The sequence below is a fragment of the Carettochelys insculpta genome, chromosome 18 (assembly GCF_033958435.1).
Source record: "Carettochelys insculpta isolate YL-2023 chromosome 18, ASM3395843v1, whole genome shotgun sequence".
Lineage (NCBI taxonomy): Eukaryota > Metazoa > Chordata > Testudines > Carettochelyidae > Carettochelys > Carettochelys insculpta.
In genome coordinates this window covers 2,886,388-2,908,806 of record NC_134154.1, presented here as the reverse complement: position 1 = coordinate 2,908,806, position 22,419 = coordinate 2,886,388, and the positions used below count along the sequence as shown (strand labels likewise).

The following is a 22,419-nucleotide window of genomic DNA, read 5'->3' as shown; positions in this document are numbered from 1 at the left end:
CATTTCCTCTTCATTAAGGTTTTCAGCCACATTAAGGTAACAACATGTTACATGCACAGCAGAATCAGCAGCAATTTAGATGAGGTTGTGTAGATTTGCAAAATGCCAAAGCCAAGCATTGAAGCAAGCCAGTGAAAATGCTCAGAGGAGGTCAGAGAATGGAGTTGGGCTCACAGCTGGGGGGAAGAGAATAATGCGGTTTAATAACATTACAATAAATCTGTCTGGCCTCTAACCACAGACAGCAGCAAGAAAGGAAAATGGCTGTAATGTTCTGAGTAAGACCAGAATGATTCACTGAAGAGAATGGTGTAGACGTGTTGCACAGCACACAGCTGAGGTATAAAGAGCTTTTGCTCTGGATTTCCTTGTTCTATGTTCCCAAGGCAGGAGGATCCATTAGCTTCCTAAAAGAGCACTCACAGGCACCACCCCTGACTGAACTATTTTTAACAACTTGATGAACCACCACCATGTCCCTATTTCTAAAGATCCCCAGGAAGCCTTTCCTTTGCAATAGGCCTACCCAGCTCTCTCCAGTGAAGTGTTCTGACTCATCTTCACAGGTTAATCCTCAAAGCACTTCACAAACAGTAAAGAAATTCCAGCAAGGCCCCTGGGATTCAGGAAAACATCACCCCCATTTTACAGAAGGGGGAGCCAAGATAAAGAGGCAAAGTTAGCCACCTAGCTAGCTTGTTGATCTGGTTTTAATGGTAGTTCAGCACAGTTGCCTAGGAGAGAGGTCAACCACAATTTAAATGCTCTTGCATTCCTCATGGTATTCAAAAATGCTGAGAGAAACCTGCAGCCATTTGAATCACCCTGAGAAATCTGTCTCAAAAGATGGTGACAAAGTAAATGCTACAGTTTGCTTCAGCTCAGGTATTCAACTGCAAGCAGGACTGTCTTTTGTGCCTCATCCATTCTCCATTGCCGCAGGTGCAAGGCCGGTGTGCAGTAGGGAAGTTTGGAGGATAAAAACAAAGCAAGGCACTTGTTTTGCCCAGGCCTTTTTAGTGATCTGCTTGCTTCACCTTGCACATGTGTGTTGGAGCAATTCCTCTTTGTGGCAGAGAAGGATCAAGATGTATCTGTTAAGTCCTCCTTTCTGGGCCGCTGATCTCACATGCACTCTGTGGCACTTAAAGGAGGCCCTCCATCTCTCAGTGCAACTCACACAATGCAAAGGGAATCAAAATGCACTAATTTTATGAGAAAGTCATTAGTCCCGGACACTGAGAGTTTAATGGATTAAGTTATGAGTAATTGGCAAATTACTTTTTCAAAGTAATGTTAGTAATACACAACAAACACAACCTGACCCTCTGCGCTAGGGACACACAATGCTGACTCCCACACACACTGACAAGTACACTTATACCGTGCACATCAACACCTTGTAAGAAACAAACCCCTGCAACAGACTGATATACACACATCCATTCACAAACACTGCTGAGCCAGGCTAATGTGCTCTCTCTCTCTCTCTCTCTCTCAAACACACACGCCACACCTACTCACTCCAAATGACACACCCCAAGCTCCCACTGACCAATACATACCAAATTGTAATTTATTTAAAGTGTTACAAGAAAACATTCTCTTAAATAACAGACAGCCTAGGATCATGTGTATCAAGACAAGAGAAAGAGTCCCTCCAAAGTGGGACTTCTCTCCAGCTGACGTTCTGCATGGGGGCACACCTGGATGTTGCTACACTCAGCAAAATAAGAAACTGAAAACCAGAGTCAAATGCAAGGACCTCCATTCCAAAACAATGAGCCAGTTACAGACACTAACGTAATGGTCTAGCTCTTCCAGAGGCAGGGACACGTAGGTCAGAGAGCTGATCTCATGCTGCACTGTGCTGAGGACAGTCCTAGAGGGTGTTCTAAACTGCAGCAGCACAATGATAGAGTTGCCCAGCCTGGAAACCATAACAGGACACTGACTGTTCAGAACAACAAATGCATCAGACAGCTTAGGATATTTGGAGCATTTTTTCTAAAGGCAAACGTCCAAGAAGAGCCAGCTTGGTGAAAGCTTGTGCCTCATCAGAGTCATTTTGCAGGTTGCAGGGAGTAGGATGGTAACAAGTGAATGGGCCACTGCTCTGATCTGTGGGAGAGGCAAAGGTGGGGGCGTCTGAGACTGGCAGGGAAGAACAACCTTCCCTCACAAAGAGAGGAGAAGTGGAACAGAACGAGCACTGCTGTGCATGGCCCTGTTTGTGTCCATATCAGGCCCTTTCCCAAATTCCCAGGACAACTTCCAAACCCCACCAGCTCCACTGATAACAGCAACAAAAAGGACAGTGAGTGCAAGCTGAGTAAGGCTAAGGGAGCTGGTCTGATGACACATGGACAAGCAGACACTTGCTGTTGTGTGCAATGAACTTGGATCTCCCTGTGTGACCTTTCCAACTCCGCTCAAGAAGTACAAGCCTGGCTGCATCTTCTCCATCACAAACCTTCAGAGAAAGGGCCGGGACTGTGGCTGCACGTTCCACAGTTAGTTAATGGGGCTGGCTACACTGATCAGTGAAAAAACCCACTGCAGGGACATTGACAAGTTGGTTGTCTGGCACATCCATACAGTGATGTCTGCTGCGGCACAGCCACCATGTGACATCATAGGCCTATGTCCCCTAGCCAGCATTCTTCCAGGAGCAGGGGCCTTTGGGCAATTTCCAAATGGAGGACACAACTGCATCATGGGACAGAGTTAGGAAGCTGGCTGAACCAGTGCAGCTGCAACGCTTGAGATGCCCCGGGCACACTTGGAGAGAGCAGTGCAGAATACACGTATTGAGACAGAGCTGAACTAAGGGAGGAGTTACAACCAACCAGTGCAACCAGTGCTTGAGGAACGCCTGGGATAGCTGTTGGGGGGGGGCACAAGTTGCTGTACGGATGTTGCAAGATAAAATGTCTCCCTGCCTATGGTTTGTGGCAACACCTCTTTGCCTACTGTAGGCAGGGCCAAAGGGTGACAGTCTTAGGGCACATTTTATAGTGGTTTTCCTTACAATGTCCTTGGAGTTCGTTCCTTGGGAAGAGTCCTCCCTCCCCTTCACCAGCAGGCATAGGGGAACAAAGGGTACTGGCTCCAGTCTGCCATGCTCCCATGGGCGTGGCCCGAAGCCCCTTGAGGATTATAATCTGTGGAGAAGGGAGAGTAGCTCACTGCCCTGTACTGGCTGTGGGATGGTACCATCCACTGGCCCAGGCCTTGCTCGGTGCCATAGGGATTGTACATTGGACCTCGGGCCCCTGGCTTTCCAGCAGAGTCGACAGCCATGTTGACCACTCCTGTATAGTCCTGTGGAGGAGGCAGCGGAGGAGGGAGTGGAGGCAGGCCGGTGAAACCATCCGATAGCTGTTTGGAATCTTGCTCGGGCACCATGGCTATATCCACTCGGTGGGACCTGGCCCGGAATTCACTGACAGCGAGGGGGGTGTCGCGAGTGGGCGCCTGCTGCGTCTCCCCGCTCTCGTGGAACCTGAGCCCAGAGAGTTGAAAGAACAGGAATGAATCAAACCTACCACGGCGGAACTGTCTTCAGTGAACCAACACTGTCCATGGTTCAAAGCTTGGTCCAGGGAGGTGGGAAACAGGAGACTCCCCGTGCAGTTTTAAACATCAGCTCTCCTTCTGGAACACCGGCATGTATTAAACTTACCTGCCTCAGTGTCTGCCCTCCTGCTCCTCTACCTACTTCCATCCCTGTGCCTTCTTCCTGCCCCTCATGCCCATTGGTCCTGCTAACCTTTCCCATCCAGGTGCAGAATAAAATTGTTATGTGCACCAAAGCATGTGGGAATGTGCACCACCCGCAGAAAGAAGACACCTAGCTGTGGCACTCTGCTAATCTGCCGGGTAGCATTTGAACCTCAGCGCAGTTGCCAGACAAGCACACAGCTTACAGGGAACACTGAGCCCCTACCTACCTTTCTCTCATATGAAGAACTGGGCCTCTCATGGATAAATATCCCATAAGGAATCACGCAGCACAGTGGAAATGCCAGTCCTTTCCTGTAACTATAGGGAGGACTGGGGCCCTGCTCACGAGGCATCAACAGCTGGGAGGTGAGACTCACCTGTATGCCTGGTAGGAGGAAGGTGTTGGCACTTGCTGTTCTCTGGCAGTCGCCTCTCTTTGATCCACTGTTGCTGTCACTATGGCAGGGAGCGAATGGCTGCCGCTCTGCTCGGAGACCCAGAAGGGGTATCCGCTGATGATGGGAATGGAATTATTTTCTTCCTTCACCTCCACTTTCTCATCCTTCACAAGATCTGACTCAGAACAGGGGAAAGGAAGAGAGAATACAGAGGGGGTGGGGGAGAGGAGAGAAACCAGAGCTCAGAAATGGTGGGTTTGCAGTGAGATTCAGGCTGAGCTTCCCCCGGGGCCAAACAGGAGCTCAGTGGGTGAAGGCCTTTGTAGGCCATCTAAAATGGCTATTTATGAGCGAGAATCTACCCACGGTCCCTTAATCAGAAGCAAAGGGCAAGTGTGTTTCTAGTCTCTCATTCTCAGTGTGAGATACTGGAGACCATGACAGGCAGACTAGGGATTCAGCTAGAAATCAGAGATTGAAAATGCCCATTAGGCCAGAGTCCCCCAGAGGACTGCTGGTCACATGGTGTTGGCTGCTCTCTAACAGTGTTTCTCAACCGGGGGTACCTGTACCGCTGGGGGGACACCGAGGTCTTCCAGGGGGTACATCAACTCATCTAGATATTTGCCTAGTTTTACAACAGACATAAAAAAAACAATGGTAAAGTCAGTACAATCTAAAAAGTTCATTCAGACGATGACTTGTTTCTATTGCTTGTTCTGTCTTAATGCTGACAAGTCACTACAATATTTCTATTCCAGTTGATTTGATAATAAGATGGCAGAAAGTCAACAAGTTGGAAAAGAGATGGAGATATACCTATCTCAGAGAACTGGAAGGGACCTTTAGAGGTCATCGCGTCCTGTCCCCTGCACCCACAGGATGACCTATCACCGTCCCTGACAGATTTTTTTTTTTGTTAATGTATTTGCCCCAGATCTTTAAATGACCCCCTCAAGGGCGGAACGCACAACCCTGGGTTTAGCAGGCCAATGAGCAAGCCACTGAGTTATACCCCCCCACGCAGCAGCAGTCTTCAGCAGAAGTCTTCTGTGATAGCTGTGCATGGAAGGAAGGAAGGAAGGAAGTAGTTTTTACGTGAGGGGTAACATGGTGCTTTGCAAAACAAATCTCATTCCTGCAAAGGGTCCAGTGATCTGGACAGGTTGACTGGCCCTTGTTTCAAGACCTCAGATTATTTTAGGACCATGTTTCTCAAGCGGGGGTACGCGTACCCTTAGGGAAATGTGAAAGAAGTCTGGGGGTGCTTACTTTTTCTTTGAAAAAGGGGTACTTTATTAAAGAAGACTGAGGAAACACTGCTCTATAAGGTAGCTAAAAAGACATCCTTTATCACCCGGATATCACTTTTCCAACAGTGGTAGCTGCCACCGCAGTATTAAAAGATCGTCAGTGGGGGAGGGCAGTCTCAAAAAATCTGCAGTAAAGACTGTGGCAGACCATAGGCAGTACACTTCAAGAGCCTAGCAGAAGGGAAATGTACTGGGAGATGGGTGAGTGACTTTTTGTTCCCAAACGAGGCTTAACAAATGTGGCCCAGGAGCCACGGCAGGCAGCTGGGACTCAGTAAGAACCAGTTTGCGGCAAAACAGCTAATCAGACACTTGCTGCCTTTTAAGACCTTCTGGATTGTGATAAACGGTTCCCCTACAGGCAGAGAAGGGAAGGAGATGAGGAGTGCACCAGGAAGAGAGGCTGGAGGACTGAAGTTTGGAAGAGGGAAGCAGCTCAGCCAGTACAGGGGGAAGCTGTTAGAGGGAAGTGGTGGAAGAAAGGAGGCTTTGTCTGGGGCAGGGGAAAAGCCCCATCAACTGCCTCCATCTGGGGTTCCTGGGCTGCAGCTCAGAGTAGTAGGTGGGCCTAGGCTCCCCCCACCGTTCACCGGAGAGCTGCCCTAGTAGGAGGACAGGGACATCGAAACCTTCTGAAGGGGACTCGCTCCCCACCTTGTGACTTGCCTATGAGAATGCCTCAGTAAACGGAGACCCTTGCCTCTGGAAAGACCCAGACCGTGACTCTCTGAGGCACACACTAAAATCCACCAAGAAGTGCAGAACCCCAGGGGACTGACAAGGGACTTGTCACAAAACATAAAGGTACAACCATTTTTCCAGCCCCTCTTCAGGCAGAACATCTCCAGGTCCCTCAGCCAAGAGCCAATAGCAGCACCATGTTACCAAGGTCCTGACACAGGACACTGCTCTCTGTCCATCTGCCTGTGAGAAACCAGATTCCTGAATCTACCACAGCTCCTACAAGCGAGCTCCTTACAGAATCTCTCTCCCCAGGCCTCCCAGCCTGTGAGTCCTTCTCCTGGTTAAGAGATCTCTCTCCAGGACTGTGCCCCTGTTATGGGCATCCTCATGCCAAGGGCTGCCTGCAGTGTTCCCACTCCCCAGGCCTCCTTGCCTGTGGCTCCTACACTTGCTCAGGACATGTCCCTCCTTCTTTGGCTTCCAGGCTCAGCCTCCCTGACCACGCCCTTCCCCTTTTGTCTAGGGGCCAATGCCCGAGCCTTCCACTCACCAGGTGTTCCCAGCAGTTCTGTTTCAGCTCACCTCCCAGCTCAGCCCTCTCCCAGGGCAACTCTAGCTCTGCCCCAAGCAGTGGGGCTGACAGCCACCACAGATCCAGGTGTAAGGTGTGGGGCAGGCGGCTCCACACCCCCTGTAGAAATGGAGCCTTGGGCGGAAGGGGGAGGGTCAAGGGCAGTCAGCCATTGGTGCTGCCCAGAGCATGCACTGCACCCCCCAGCAGCCCTAAGAAACTACATGGAGCAGCAGAGTGGCACTCCCACGGCATTTCAAAGGGGCCCGGAGCTCCCGTCTGCCACAGCTGCTACTGCAGCATGTAACTACCCCCTTTCCTCCCCTGCCAGCGGGCCTGATCCCAAGCAACTCTTGCCAGAGCTCCCTGGCTCTGAGCCTCCGGAAGCTCTCACCCACCCCACCCACGTCTGACTGGGCCCAGGCTGCAGATCTTCAACAGCTCTCACTTGCCAATCTCCTCACTTCCTGCCCCAGCTGCCCTCTTTGATGCCCACCTGGGCGAGTCAACTGACCAATCACAGGTGCGCCAGCCTCCTTCCTCTGGCAGGGCCAGCGTCAGCCCATGACAGCGTCCATCTCCCTGAGAGTGCCAGGGTGTTCCCGACAAGACATATTCTAAGCCCTTGTCCAGCCTAGCTGTAAAGGTGTCCAGCCATGGGGCTTCCTCCACATCCTATGGGAGACTCTTCAGCAACTGACTGGAAGAAGGTGGTGGTTGTGTATTACGAACGTTTTCTGACATGCTTCTCTCTGCAAAGCAACTTGCCAAAGCAGCATCCTTATAAACGCCACCTTCTGTGGGCCATGTGCTCCCATTCTTTCCCACGTGAGTACACAGACTTCCCCTACGAATGGGGAGCCTTTCTTCCTGCTGCACACCCGGAGCCCTATTTTATAGCAACCCGTGAAGAGCCAGATCAGCCTAACCAGCTACAAATGGATGTGCCCATCCTGAGTCATAGCCCTGTAGTGCCAGGTCAGGAACTGCTCCAATCAAAAAGCCAACTTAATGGGCTCGGCAGCTGGGCTAGGGTTACCATATGAAAAAGAGGACACCCCCGAGCGGGAGGGTATCTGTATCAGTATCTACCAACTCACATTAATGGGGATACTGATACAGATACCCTCCCGTCCAGGGGTGTCCTCTTTTTCTGAAAGGCAAAACACGGAAACCCTGTGCAACCCTCCTTTTCACCTTTACTCCTTCAGGCTGTCTCCTCAACTACCACACATTCCTGCCTCTTTGCTCATGAATTTTGTGCAAGAAAACTTTCCTCTTTTCTACTCAAGATGTCCTGCAGTGTCCTCTCAAATCCCTGCCCTGGAGGCCCACGGACTCACAGGCCCACAGATCAACATGGCCCTTTCGACAAAGATGCTTTAGCAGAGCGGTGACAGTGGCTCTTTTCCTCCCCTTGCCATGGTCCCCCTTGGCAAGCGCCTTCCCAGGTTTGTTGTTGTCAATATTACCAGATTCCTCAGCACCAGATTTCATTTCTTCTGGAAGCTTCCTCTTCTGGCCTTTGGCTGAACTGTGTTTCTGGGCTTTGGCTCGCCCTTCCCTGCAAGCAAACCAATGTCTAGAGTCAGTTCAGAGGCAATCTTCCAGCCCAGCTGCCTGTGTGGGGAATTTTGGACAGACACAAAACTCTAATAGATTAGGGGAGGGAGAAAGGCCAGGTACCCATCACCATGTGCAAGAAGGGAGAGTAGGGGTTGTTGTCTCCCATGTTTTTGAAGCTGCACAGTGGCTGGTGATGTGTCGCTGTCCACAGGCAGACTTGAAATGAGGACCTGTGGAGCTTAGTGCAGGTGCCTCTGTAGTTTGACCTCACAGCTAGCTGGCTCTCAGCTAAGGCTGCAGAGGAGACTCGTTCTTTCTCTGTGTAAGTGGCCTAGGTGCTACTACATGGGACAATGAACCATGCCCCTAGATGCGTGGATCACAGCTGCACCAACATAAGAGTGGGGCTGACTTTTTTAGGAATGCCCTTGTCCAATAGTGGGAAGTGTAGTTAGTTATGCTGGCTGGCACTAGAGCAGTGGTTTCCCACCTTTTCAGTGACCCAGCGCACTTCAGTGAGACAAACCATTCCAAGGCACCCCCACTTTTATCAGATGAATTGATTGCTCATAAATGTGGCCCATCCTTGCTTGCCCACTGAAGCCAGGATGCCGCATTTAAACTGCGTCCCAGCTCCAACAGGCACCTGCTCTCCTTCTCTCACCCTTTCCCACAGCAGGGAGCAGGCAGCCTTGCTTTGCTGCTTGAGCCTGAGCTGCCCTTGGGTTGTCAGTTTCTCCCATGGTGGCTTTGCAAAGAGCCATGGCAAAGGGAAACTGACAAAATTTCACGGGACACTTGGAAAGTTCTCATGGCACATGTGTGTGTCGTGACATACCAGTTGAAAATCACTGCACTAGAGAACAGGGATCAAGGAGGAAGACTGAATTACCCCACCAGGATTCAGTTGCTGGGACTAATTGGTGTATGGATTCTACGAGTTTCACAGAATATTCTGTGACATTGGAAAACCTCAGCACTGGAAGTTTGAAAAGTGATTTTGCAAAAACGGTCGAATATCGTACATACCTTCTGAAGATGTGTTGGGGCTTTTGTTTGAAAGTGGGTCTGTTTCTGAGGGAACATGAACCCCACGTAACTCAAAAATGGCCCTATTAGATACAAAACAACCTGGAAATTTCCAAAATATTCTTTGGATGAAAATCAGTTTCTTTAAAAATCAAGGCATTTTCCAGGCCTGGACCAATCCTAATATATTCCAAACATTTTCATGAAACATTTGGTTTCTAAATATGCATAGTTACTCCTCTCTACTATCTGGTTTCATTTGCTCTTAAGTTGTCCTGTTCTCTCATGCACTGGCCTCAGACCTGACAGAAGTTCTCCCTGGGAGCGGCAGCCAACTTTTTCCTTCATGGCAACTATGGGGGGAAGGAGGAGGATGGGAGGAACCTGAATGTTATAATTAAGCTGACACCACATGCAGCAGCAATAGCAGATCCTCTATTCAGTCAGGAGAGCATCTACCTTCGAGTGTTCTTCCCATGTTCCCGGAATCCCTTAGCAAAGGGGTTGTTGTCAATCTTGAGTTTTGTGATCTAAAAGCAGAGACGTGAGATCAGTATGAGAACGAGCAGCTGCCCGTGTGTTGATCTGGCTCTGTCCCACTCTGGAGCACTCCAGCACTAACAACTGCTCTGTGGATAAATTTCTATCTTGTTGTCTCCATCTGAGCTCCTCACAGCTGACAGATCACTCAAGCTCAGAGAGAACCAGTGACGGGGGGCAAGTTCCCACAGGAAGCTGGTGGCAGAGCAGGCTACTGAATTTGGGTTCCCCAGGTGCTAGACAAGTGTCCTAACCATCTGCTTATTTTTTCCTCTGTAAATGAATTTAAAATGTTAGACATAAGCAGCAATACAGGCCTCACTTTACAGCATCAGATACAATAAATTCAGAGTCTGTACACTGTACACAAACTGCTGGAGAAATGTCCCTCCATCTCCAGGAAGAACAAGTACACCTATAACCTTCTCCATGCCCACATTTTGGACAGTACAAGTGCTGGGGTACTTGCGGACACAGAGAAGGTTACAGATGGCATGCTCACAAGCAAGGGAAGGAGCATGTGTATGTGTATTACCCATAGAGGGAAACGGGTGCTCCCATTATAGTCAAAGGGAAGGGGAAGCCGATTCACATATTGCCCATATATGGGAAATTTCCAGCTGCACTAGCCTCCCAGGTGGATGGACCTTGTAGCGCTGTCTGTAGAAGAGGAGAAGGAAGAGGGCCTTTGTGGACCACAGAGACAATGAGGGATCTTCTCCCTTGGGAGCAGGTTCTGCTGTGACAGGGTATTTCCCGGTGAGTGGAAGGCTGGTCTCAGACACTCTACCTGCTCGTTCTGATAGGCAGTGACAGAGGTGAAGACAGTCTCAGGGAAGCTGAACATCTGGAATATGCTCCAGCGTGCACTGAACAGGTCATCTGCCTGAACGATGTGGAAACGAGGCTTGTAGCGGTGCATGGAGTGAAGGATAATCTGGTGGAGAGAAAGAGGAAGAACGCCATTTGCAGATTGGCTTAGTGGACGTGTTATTGCCATTTTCTGCAGCTGCCAACCACCCTTCAAGGATGACTGGGGTGATAAAACTAAAGGCCTTTCTGTAGGGGTACAATAGTGAGGAAGGAAAGACGCTTTAGTCCGCTTCCAGTTAAACCTGGGTCAATGCTTTGAGTCATCAAGAACCATTAACCTGTGGTGTTGTAGTCAGCAGGCTGAAAAGTATGTGCAGATTACAGCTGCCATAACCTTGTGGCACAACCTCTCCCACCGAGACATCAGATTGCACATTTCCCATTGGGAACAAAGGGAGTTTTCGTGTAAGGTTCAAACCATTTAATTGCTCATGAAACCCATAATCTTTCCCTCAAATTCCTAGATAAATTCCAGGGAGCAGAGACAAACCCAACTCTCAGCTTACATGCCCGTGTTGATCAAGGGTATTGTTGGTGAGCTTCAGCTTTTGGAAGGAGACAGGTTCTTTCATCCAGTGGGTGCCAGGAGCTGGAGAATCTGGATGAATGTAGGTCCGGCAGGGGAGCTGTGGCTCTGCTTTCCCTGCAACTTCCCACTGATCCTTATTCCACTGGGGAAGGCAAAGCAGGAAATTCCAGAGCTTAGTAGACGAGACATGCCCTCAGCATGACTCCACTGCCTTTACTGCAGTGCCTAAGGCTGTGGAGCCCCAGTGCCCAAGCTGTTCCTGTCACTTCTTCCCTCTGCCCGTGCACACCTCCCATCAGCTCTGGGATCTATCCAGGCCCTGCCTCCATTAATCCCAAGACCTCGTTAGCAGAGGTTCTTAGGCTGAGGACAGCTGGAAGCAGAACTGTGGACCAGGCAGAAACTGGGACTAGAGGCAGAGCTGGCCTAGGGGCAGAGAGGGAACGAGGGCTGAGCTAAACAGGGGAGCAGACCAGAGCTGTGGTTGAGGCCAGAGCTGGACTGGCTGGCACTCCTCCCTGACACCTCCAATGATGCTGGACACTGGCCTAGCCATGTGCCCCCCAACTTCCTCTGTGCCTCCTACAGGGCTTGCCTCACAGTTTGGGGACCAGCGCTGTGGTGATCTCTGACCCAGGAAACCTTGCCAGACAGTGGAGCATGACTGACTGCCAGCAAAGAGGCACTGGGTGGGGGGACGGGGGGCACACAACACAACCACCTTTTTGGGGTCAGGGCAGAGACAAATCACTCAGGGGCTACACCAGTGAGAAGCAAAAAAAAAAAACCCCAAAACCAACCCATCATTGACATGGTCCCTGACTCGAGAACAACAAAAAAAGGAGATGCTGTCCTCATGCCCCAGAGCCTCAGGGGGCCAGGACTAGTACATTTTGTGGGCCCCTCTAGGCTGTGGGATGGGGCCAGAATGAAGGGTTCAGTGTGTGTTGGGGGGGGACTGCTGGTAAGTGGGCTTGGGGTCTGGAGTCTTTGCAGAAGCAGGCTGGGAATTGGGGAGGAGGTCTGGATGGGAGGGAGGGTGAAAAAACAGCCTGCGGGCAGTGCTGCTGACGCTCCGCCTCCTCTTTCCCCAGCTGAGGGAACGGCAGTGCCGCCACATGGAACCGCCTCCTGAGCACCCTGGCCCCCCCAGCAGAGTCCATGGGTCACAGCCAGGCTCGGGGCTCCCCAGCCCCTACCGCACAGCAGGCTGGATGATGGGGAGGGGAGCCCTGAGCCTCAGTGTCCAGACCATGGGCGGGGGGTTCCCCAGCCTTGCATCATATAATGTTCCCCAATGACAGCACAGTTATTGTCTCTATGATTCACAATCCAATGTGCAGAGTTAACAAACAAAACCAAAAGGGTCTTCTGGTGGCTAGTGGAGTCCAGCTGCAGTCCTGGCAAATGGGGGCTGGTTCAAGAAAGGCTCAAACCCTCCACGGTGTATCTAATGGGAGGTGCATTGATTCCTAGCCCTGGTTGGTGGCCAGTGAGCACCTGGAGCACACACACATTCATCCGCCTTGTGCTGGGGCCAGGACACAAGTCTCATTTAGGAAGTGTGGAATGTCAGCTTCACATGGGCTCTCTGAGCAGGGGCTAATCTCACTCAGCAGACAGAGCAGACAGAATGACTCTTTAAAGAAATATTTACCTTGTACCTGAAGTTGTCCATTGGCACAAAATCTACCAGCATGAGGTACTTAGCGTAAGGGATCAAGCCAGAGACTTTGATTTTGCACTGTGGGAACATTCGTCTGTGGAAAAAATAAAATCTACATTATAAAAGGTTGTGGATTCGATTTAATGGCCCAAGTAGTATTAGGTCTTGTTTGCCTAAACTGGTAATAAGGGTCCCACTAGTGCAGACCAGCAGTGAGCAATTTTACCAGCTTACTGTCTAACCCAGCTCAGAGCCGGTCTAGGAGACACTGGTTAAAAGGGTCACAGTTGCAGGTGACCAGTCCATTGTATTGCTCCTATTGAAGAAGTGGGTCTGTCCCACAAAAGCTCATCACCTAATAAATAATGTGGTTAGCCTGGAAGGTGCTACAGGTGCTGGCTTGTTTTGTTACTCCCCCGTAACATGGCTTTGGGAAATGTAACAGAATGTTAGTGTGGCCCAGGTTTCAGGGTTATGCTGTTCCTAGCCAAGGTGCAATGGCAGCAGAGACAGGGAGTAGCTAAGAAACAGTTCTGTGTAGGTGGCCCCCTACCCAGCGCTCTCCTCTCCTAGCGAGTCCGCACCCCCTCCAGACGTTCATCTGAGTCCGAAGGTGTCCGTGAGCTCCTACCCTGTGAAGACTTGTGTCCCAGCTCTCCCTACCCACTGAAGAGCCTGTGTCAGTCTCAGAGGGCTCTGGCACCCACTCTTCTAGCTTCGTTTTGCACAATGAATTAAAATTCCAACTACTCTAGCTGTAAGCTCCAGAATGTATCAAGTGCTCCAGGGCTTTCAGGATTCCAATTTCACAGCAGCCTGGGCCCCAGACCCTGTCTTTTCCTTGCCTTGCCCTTGTTCACAGACAGAGAGCAGAGGCCAGACATTCATCTCTGATCCACCTTTGCAATGGCCATCTTGAGTACCAAGTCCCCAAGCTGGCCACCAAGAACATCCAAAGTATTTGTTTTGTCAGCTTGCCCTGGACTAAGCTTTTTGGCTCTTATGTTCACATGACTCACCTTCAACCCAACATCAGCACGTGCTCATGAGGCAAGTGGGATGTAGACTCAGTCCGTATGTGCTACCTTCACAGCTAGGGCACACCGAAACGGCTCAATGTGGGAACTACCCATGGGCTTTTCAGAGCACCAGACAGTGCTTAAATTGTACCAGGGCTTCTCAGACCCCTAGGTTTAACAGGTCATAATCCTGACACAAGGGGGGCACTGGTCATGTGACTCTCCCTGTGCCACCCCTAACCAGGGGTGGGCCCTGCCTCTTCCCACCTGGTCCCAATCCCAATCCACCTCTTCTCCACCCCTGCCCAGCTCCCACATCACTTCTTCCTTCAAGACCCCTCTCTGGGAAACGCGGCCCAGGAGACTAGCAGGAGCAGGGCCTGGTGCCAGCAGCAGAGGTCTCCCCCTTTGCACGCACCAGCAGCAGGGGGAAGTAGAGCAAATCTGCTCCCCAAGCTGCCAGCTGCATCACTCTGCTGCCCACCGCCAGTGAGTGTGGGGGCATTTCCACTCTTTCCCCCAAGCTCCTTTCCTGCTGTGATGTGGCTGGGACCGGGGGAGCACAGTGGGCTGGGGGCTTGGCTGCTTCGCTTTGTGGCACCAGTGAGGGCGGGGGGCGTACCTGGTCCCTGCTGTGGGGACGAGGCACTCTGCTAATCCCCCAGGCCGCATCACTCAGGGGATGGGGCTTGAGGCCTGGAGTGGAACCTCCCCCGCACTCACCAGCAGAGGGAGGCAGAGTAATGCACCTGGGAGCCAAGTCCAATCTCTGGGTCTCACGGGTCCTCCCAAAGCCCAGGACGGCTTTGTCTGCCAGCTGCTGGCCCATTGTCACTCTCTCTGCCCTGCAGCATTTGGAGGGGCGTGTGACCCTTCATGCTTTCCATGTTGTCTCTCCTCAGCACCTCTAACCATGTCACGTCAATTCTGAGAGTAAAAATTGTTTGAGCCCCAGCACCTCGTTCATCACAATTTAAGCACCGGCCCCAGGGCCAATGCAGAGCTGATGAGCCTTCGGTGAGGAAGGGAAGGAAAATGGGTAACAATATCATTGGCTTGAAAGAGTGGTCTTTCCAGAAGTGAGGGAGTAGGAAAGCTCGGGGACAGGGCATGCACTGCTTTCTCGCCTTCCTTACCTGCCAGATTTGGTGATGATCATCTCAGTTCCCACTTGGTGAAACTGCATCCAGAGGTCCATGTCTTCAAGGGTAACCACAATGGAGCTCTGAGGGTAAGGCTCTAGGCTGGAGGAAGGAAGCGCATCACACTGAGCTTTCACATCTACCAGGAGAGAGTAAAGAGAGGGTACCTCAGACAAAAGAAAAGTTCCCATGAAATAGCCCCATCATGGTTCAAGAGACAAAGCTTTGGGAATCAACATCCATGCCAGTTCCTCTCAGTATCAGGGTCTGAAAAGGTCCAGTTGTAGAGTTTTACATACTCGTGTAGCAGACTGGTCCAGGGTACGTGGTCACCACTTCTACCAGTGAGTGACTGGCCTCCCAGAACGATTCACCCCACTATTACCTCACCTTATGGAGCTTCCTTTTTAGTTCAGAGAGCAGAAGGTGGCATTTCTGGTGCTGAAGATCTCCAGTTTCTTCCCATTAACAACTGTGGAGTCACAACTGGTGTGGAATCACATGAAGCCTGCAAAAACCTTTGGCTATCCTGGCTCAGTAATCCAGCAATCATGAAGCACTTTAAAGACTAGCAAAATAATTTGTTAGGGGATGAGCTTTCGTGGGTCAGACCCACTTCCTCAGATCAGGAGATGTAACATTTCTAGTACAGAACTGACAGTGACTCAGTAATCACACAGGTTGTTGCAGATGTTTTTTAGGGCAATATTCTTCTTGGTAGAGGTTTAGGGTATATACGCCAGGCTCAGTTTGCCTGTTCCAGTCAGTACTCAGGCAGGGATCCACAGTGATGTACATTTCACTCCTACCGAAATTCTTATGCAATCATGGTCACATAAAACATTTTATAGGAAGAGAGCAAACTGAAAGCCAAGATGATTTAAAGTGGCTTAGAGGAGAAAGAGAATGCTGGGTAGATGGGGCAACACAAGTGACATAGGCAATCCCAGAGGAAAATGAAAAAGAGAACGCAAGATGAGCCACACCAGAGGGATGAAGCTAGTAGCTATAATCAAGAGAGGGAGGTGGAGCTAGCCTCGGGGGCGGGGGGGTGTTCAAACATGGAAGGCCGTTTTGAAACATATTTTGAGGCACAGGAAGTCTGTTAAGAGGGCAAAGAATGGCCCCTTGTGCAACACAACTGCAACCATGTTGCGGAGCCTGTGGCAATATGACTCCATTTTATAGTGTTGTCTGAGATTCATTATATTCCTGAGCCATCTGGACCTCTGAGCAGGCATCTATAAGGTAGAAAAGGGCACTACTCTTCAATTCTAAATTTGGGCGAGTGACAAGAAATCCAGAGATATGGGACTTCACAGAGAATGAGAGGCAGCCAAATACACCAGAAGCAAAGGGAACATGGAGTGATTCCTTTTGAAATGTTTTGATAGGCTTCTCAAATCATGCACATGCTTGGGGAAAGGTCTGGCAACAACTCATATGTTCAGAGGCACAAAGTTAGTTGCCTTTTTCCCTTCTCCTATTTCAGCCTGAACATCAGAGAGCGCGTACCTGGACCTCATGGTTCCCACATGAAGCGTCTGTAGGATGTGAAATGTTGTTTTGCTTTTGCAGAAGAGCTAGATGACCTTCTAAATTCTATGCATCTCATGTCTAGCTGTTGAACAAAGGAATGCTTTGCCCAGTATTTGCAGACTGCATATGGTGGGAAAAGGGAGCTCATTTGCCCATCAGGAAATTAAATTTTACTACTTGAATTTTTACCAAAATCTTGCTTCTTTTGGGGATGTATTCCCCATATTGGTCTGACATACATTGCAATTCCTGCGACTCTGAGGGATCTGGTAATGACACAACAGTGCCCAATATTGTTAAAATATATTTTGGTCTTGCAGAGCACAGAACATTCAAGCATGTTCCTGAACTGTGTAATAGTCCTAAGTACCAGGCTGTAGCACAGTTTAAACATGATTCAGCTCCTTTACGCTCTAAGACCAAAACACATTTTAGCCACACCAAAGGCTACTGAATAGTAACAGAGAGGGAGCTGTGCTAGTCTATACACTATCAAAACTAAAAGCAGTCAAGTAGCACATTAAAGACGAGCAAAATAATTTATTAGGTGAGCTTTCATGGGACAGACCCACTTCTTCAGACCATAGCCAGACCAGAAAGGCTATTGTTGATGGATCTTCATTCCAAACGGCTAAATGTGCGCACAAAGGCTATTGTGGTGAAATGTGATCCTCTATCGCAGTAGTCAGACATTTTATTAAAGTTAATGTTAAGGAAAGAGCTTTCTATTGTAGACAGGGTCACATGCTATCCAATGTATTCTGGACTCTAAGCTGGTCTAAAACCTGGCCCCCCTGATGTTAGTGGAAAAACCCCCATCACTTTCTGGTGGACCAAGTTTTGGCCCTTTGTTTTATGATGATGTTATTAATTAAATTTCTGTGACTCTTCATTTGAAGGTATTCAGAACAGAGATTCTGTCAGTTTAACAAAAGCAGGTCCACTTTTGCTTAACAGCGAGTGATACACTATCAGCCATCCACAGCCATTTATTTTAACAGGGGATTCCTGTATAGAAACAAGGGAATTTCTCACCTCATTACAACTTTCCTGAGCCACATCTTTAAACAAATACACATGGAAAGTAGTCAGTTATTTCCAGGGAAAGCAGGCCCTTTTGAAGGTACAGCTTTCCATGCAAGAAGCCCTATGCAAACCAAACAAGTTGTTTCCAGAAGATTGCAACACAAACACCATTTAAATACAATTTTGTCAGTTTGCAAAGGCCTTTAGGTGTTTTAAAAGACCCTCCACCCATAGACTTTTCCTGCTTTGATCCAACATTAATGAACTGGCTAAGAAGTGACACCTAATTGGCTCACTAACGTGAGCCTGTTAACATCTTCTTACGAAGGCTTTTCTCATATCCTTTAGAAAAGACATGAAAGCTGCAATGGGATCATGCATTTAGCTGTTCAGTGCAGAGCACATATTAAAAGGTATTACAAGAAAATTGGGCTGATTTTTAACAAGACACTGTCCAGAAACAGACACAGGCACAGAGATTTTGATTGAATTATTAAGGTTAGATAGGATAGGTGATATTCACTACTTCCCTCAACTGTATTCTGTATTCTCAGAAAATGAGACACAGGGAAAAATTCTGCAAGTTCTTACTCATGCTAGACATAAGGGAATTAACCTTGGTGAGAGTCTTGCCTCAGTAACACTGAGTTAAAAAACATATACAGATCTCAGAATCTGGCTCCACAATGTACTCATACGAGTAAAATCTTATAGAGAACAGCGGCTTGGCCATATTCATAGTCAGCACTCGGGCAAAGATTTTTAAAAACTAAATTATTTTGGTGCTTCAATTTTTGGATTGCAGAAACTGAGATATCTTGAAGGGCTTGGATTTGCAGAGACAGGCTGGTTCTATGCTTGGACCTGGATCTGAATCACACTAGCTCCTGTGTATGGATCCACATGACTTCAGCGTTGCTCCACACACAAACACAGGTGCAGAGCTATTAGCTGGATCTAACCTTCAGTTTGATTTTGCAAAAAACAAGCCACTGTGCTTTTGCCTGTCCTTTAGCAGTACAAATAGCCAAACACTTATTTCCTTTCTGACCAGGCCTTGCACTGGAATGGAAGCAGGTTGTAGAAAGGTTTGTGATACACACTGCTCAGATGGTGTAGCGGCAAGTGCCCAGGGCCCATATGGCAACAACTCTGCTCATAACCTTACAAAGAAACTCTGTCATACTTTTAGGTTTGTTATTTCGATACACTTTGAAGTGTCTGTTTCCTGGCTGACATTCAGTGGCGTTCGCTCATTTATATTTTCTTTTTATTAGGTGGAGACTTAGGGCTCTGATTTGATTTCAGGGTTTATTTTAATAGTTAAGAGTTCAACATCTGTCTTCAGTAATTTTAGGCTTTTAAACATTATTTTCAAGGTATTGGTTGCTATAAACATTACACAGTCAGAGCACAGCGCACTGCACATTATAAAGGTGCGTTTTTCTCTGTATTAAGAGCCAGAGAGGAAGAAGAGTCTTGTGGGAGAAGCAGGGCCCTGGAATCAGGTCTCAGATCTGTGTGTTGTTCTAGTCACAAAACCTGGCTGGGCCTCAGTTTGACCACCCGCAAACTGTTGAAAATAGTATGTTCCTGTCTTACGAGGAGATGCTTCAATTCATGTTTGCAAAGTGTTTTGAGACCCATGGAGGGAAGATTCCGGAGAAGTAACCCAGCCCTCTTGGGGGAATCTCTCTTAAACAGGCCACAGTGCTGAGCTCCTGGAAGGTTTGTCCTGGATTTCCGTCCTCTGAGACATCTAGGACATGGTCTGTGTGCACTGAAAATCACCAATGAAAAGTCTTCCACCTTCAGTTTCAATTACATTTGCATTTGTTGCTGTGTCACAAGCAGTGCAAAGTCTATAGATCACTGAGTGTCTGCTGAAGAGAAGGATTTCATCTCCTGTAACTCTATCTGGGAACCAAATCTTGCCATTAATTTACTGCTCCAAAGGCCCCGAGGCTTGTAAATGACACAATAGAAACACCCCACTCATTAAGTGGGAGAGTTCTCTGCCTCCTCGCAAAATGTAATGCTTTTGGCATTAACCTCGGGAAAGTAGAAGGCTCATCAATGCTTATCCAGCACCACACTGGATGTTTCTCAAGTACTGTGGTGGCTTTATTTCTTATTGTCTGTACCTGATTTCCAGTGCTGTGTGAGACAAACTACAAGAAAAAAAAAATCTTAAAAACTGGAATCCTTGGCTAGATACTTGGGTGTGAGATGGACTATTTCTTTATTATTTTTTTCATTGTACAGCCCATGTCTGTAAAGTCAAAGTCATGCCAGACGTAGCAGACATCACTATTATATCTCTATTAATTCCAATACACATATTTTAAACACAGCTCTGGCTGAGACGAATATTAATAATTAATAATACTATCTACTACCTATGCTCTTCCAAGTGAATCAGCACAGTGAAAGGGTGGGGAAGGAAAGCAGAGGACAGATCCATGAAATGCTCACACCAAAGAGGTAAACAGAGAGAAAGCCATGCTCGTCTATATACTATCAAAACAAAAAAGCAATCCACTAGCACTTTAAAGACTAACGGAATAATTTATTAGGTGATGAGCTTTCGTGGGACGGACCCACTTCTGCTTTTTTGTTTTGATAGCAAAGAGGTAAAGGATCTGCACCCCTCATCCAAAGCAGAGATATCACTGAATGGAATTCTCTCTGGATTAATGCTAGCGTAACTAACATCAGAATCTGGCCCTTGGTCTCCCATTGCAGCCCTGCCAGTTCACACAATCTGTTCACATCATACAGAGACTTTTACAGGGTGTTGTTAAACAGGATGGATCAATAGAAATAAAAATGTAAATAAAAATCCTTGGCAAATGATACATGATACAACATGTTGCTCCCTGGGGAATTAAACCTTATGGCAATCGTGAGATATGCTTGCCTGGTACTTCCATTCTTGGAAGGCAGAGAAAGCCCCAAATCAAGCTGATTGTTTATTATAGATCCCAAATGGCTTTATCCCCTTAATAACATAATATATTGAGAGATTTTTAGATTCCTATTCGACCTTTCCTCCCAAAGGAACCAGGCACACTGCATAAGCATCCCTCTGTACAGGCTCACACCACACAAGTTAATCGTGACTAGGCAAGTCCGTTGAAAGACTTTGTGACAAACCACTACTAGTCTTACCAAAAAGTGACAGGAAAGCTCAAAGGTCTACCCAGCAGTGCCATAACCTCAGTTTGCCCTCTGTGGAATGGTTTTAGAAAACCCGCTGTTAGTCATCAACATGGACAACCCCGTGGATAACACTTCTTTCTTGCCTCCATTATATTACAATCATACTTCACCGCCAGAACAATTCAGCCCACATGCGAAGAAATGGAAGAGTCACCTACCAGGTAAAGCTTGCATTTTTCCATGTACCGAGAAGACAAAGAAGTATGCAAGTCACGGTAGGGGAGAGATCCACCAGAACTTCTCTCATACAAAATGGTCCAGTTCAAAAATCAGAAGGTTTGACTTCCCGAAGAAAATAAGCGCCTTCCAGTGGTTTGGTGTCAGGAGTGACAGAGCCTATGATGGGGCTCCCAGCGTAGCCAGCCAAGGTGAGTTCCTGTTTTATGAAGGCTAATGAGCAAGGAGGAGCTTCTCCCCAGGGCTGTCCCCTTGCAGTCCTTTGATGTCCAAAGGGACAAAGAGAGAAAGGATCTGCAGGAATGGCTGGGGCTGAGGGAAGAAAATCAAAGAGAATTAACATGGCTTTGACATACAGGAAACCCTACAGGGGAAATGCACCTTGATTTACTGCTAACACACTTTTAAACAAATAGAGACAAGACCAAAAATGCCAGCTGAAGAGGTACCTACACAAAATAACTTAACTGCAGACAACAGAAGAGATCTCCCTCTGGGCAGTCGGGGAGTTTTGATAAAACTTTCATCTCCTAAACAGATTGCCTTCCCAGCGCAGAGCTTGTGGTTTCCTTTCACTTTTGAAACTGTGGACTGTATCAGCTTGAGAAGAGAATATGTAAAACGCTGATTCCCCCAAGATGAATGAAATAACTGTCTGATGTAACCTTTCAGTCTCCTAACACATAATTGAAATGTCTTTTTCCTTTGTCAATATAGACATCTTCAACCGCATTGGTATTTGACCAATGCAGCAACTTCTTTTAAGGAACACCAGAGTCTTAGTTGCCGTCTACATCTGTAACTTCAACAGGGTTCTGTGTATAGTGTATTCTCCTTTTTACCACATCAGTTTTCTATTGCACTGGAACAGAAATGTGGTCTCTTGGGACAAATTCTGATCCCCTTACTTGGAGCCAGCCTAGGTGCAGAACTTTGCTGGCACAGGTCTGTTGGCTAGGGGTGTGAGTCTTTGTGGACATAGGTATGCTGGCAAAAGTGCGGAGGCAGCAAAACTAGTAAAAAAAGCCCTTCTGCCTCTATAGTGTTTGTTGCCTAGGGACATGATATAAGATATATCAGCAAAAGGAATACTTTGCTTGTATTACCAGCATCTATATGTGGGAGAGGTAGTACCTTTTCCTGAACAAATTTCTGTTGGTGAGAGAGACAAGCTCTCGGTAAGCTTGAAAACTTGTTTCTCTCACCAACAGAGCTTGGTCCAATACAATATGTTACTTCACCTACCTTGTTTCTCTAATATCTTGGGACCAGCATGACAACAATTCTACACCAGGGTAATCTTTTACATGTAGACTATACAAAACCTAAGTTTTATTCACTCTGCATTCAAAGCTGAGCAAAAAACAGTAACTTCAGAGTATGGCCCTTAATGATTATT

At 48.1% G+C, this 22,419-nt stretch overlaps 1 protein-coding gene across 1 annotated transcript; it reads right to left on the bottom strand.

Moving 5' to 3' along the window:
• Positions 1-1,570: 1,570 nt before the first annotated feature.
• On the bottom strand, positions 1,571-21,227 carry LOC142022522 (T-box-containing protein TBX6L-like). The gene is made up of 9 exons (XM_075012461.1): positions 21,002-21,227; positions 15,051-15,195; positions 12,887-12,989; positions 11,207-11,371; positions 10,618-10,764; positions 9,747-9,817; positions 8,165-8,256; positions 4,104-4,299; positions 1,571-3,505 (listed from the first exon to the last, which is right to left on the bottom strand). The coding sequence occupies exons 1-9, from the start codon at positions 21,015-21,017 to the stop codon at positions 3,076-3,078; spliced, it is 1,365 nt and encodes a 454-aa protein (XP_074868562.1). The 5' UTR covers positions 21,018-21,227; the 3' UTR covers positions 1,571-3,075.
• Positions 21,228-22,419: the final 1,192 nt, after the last annotated feature.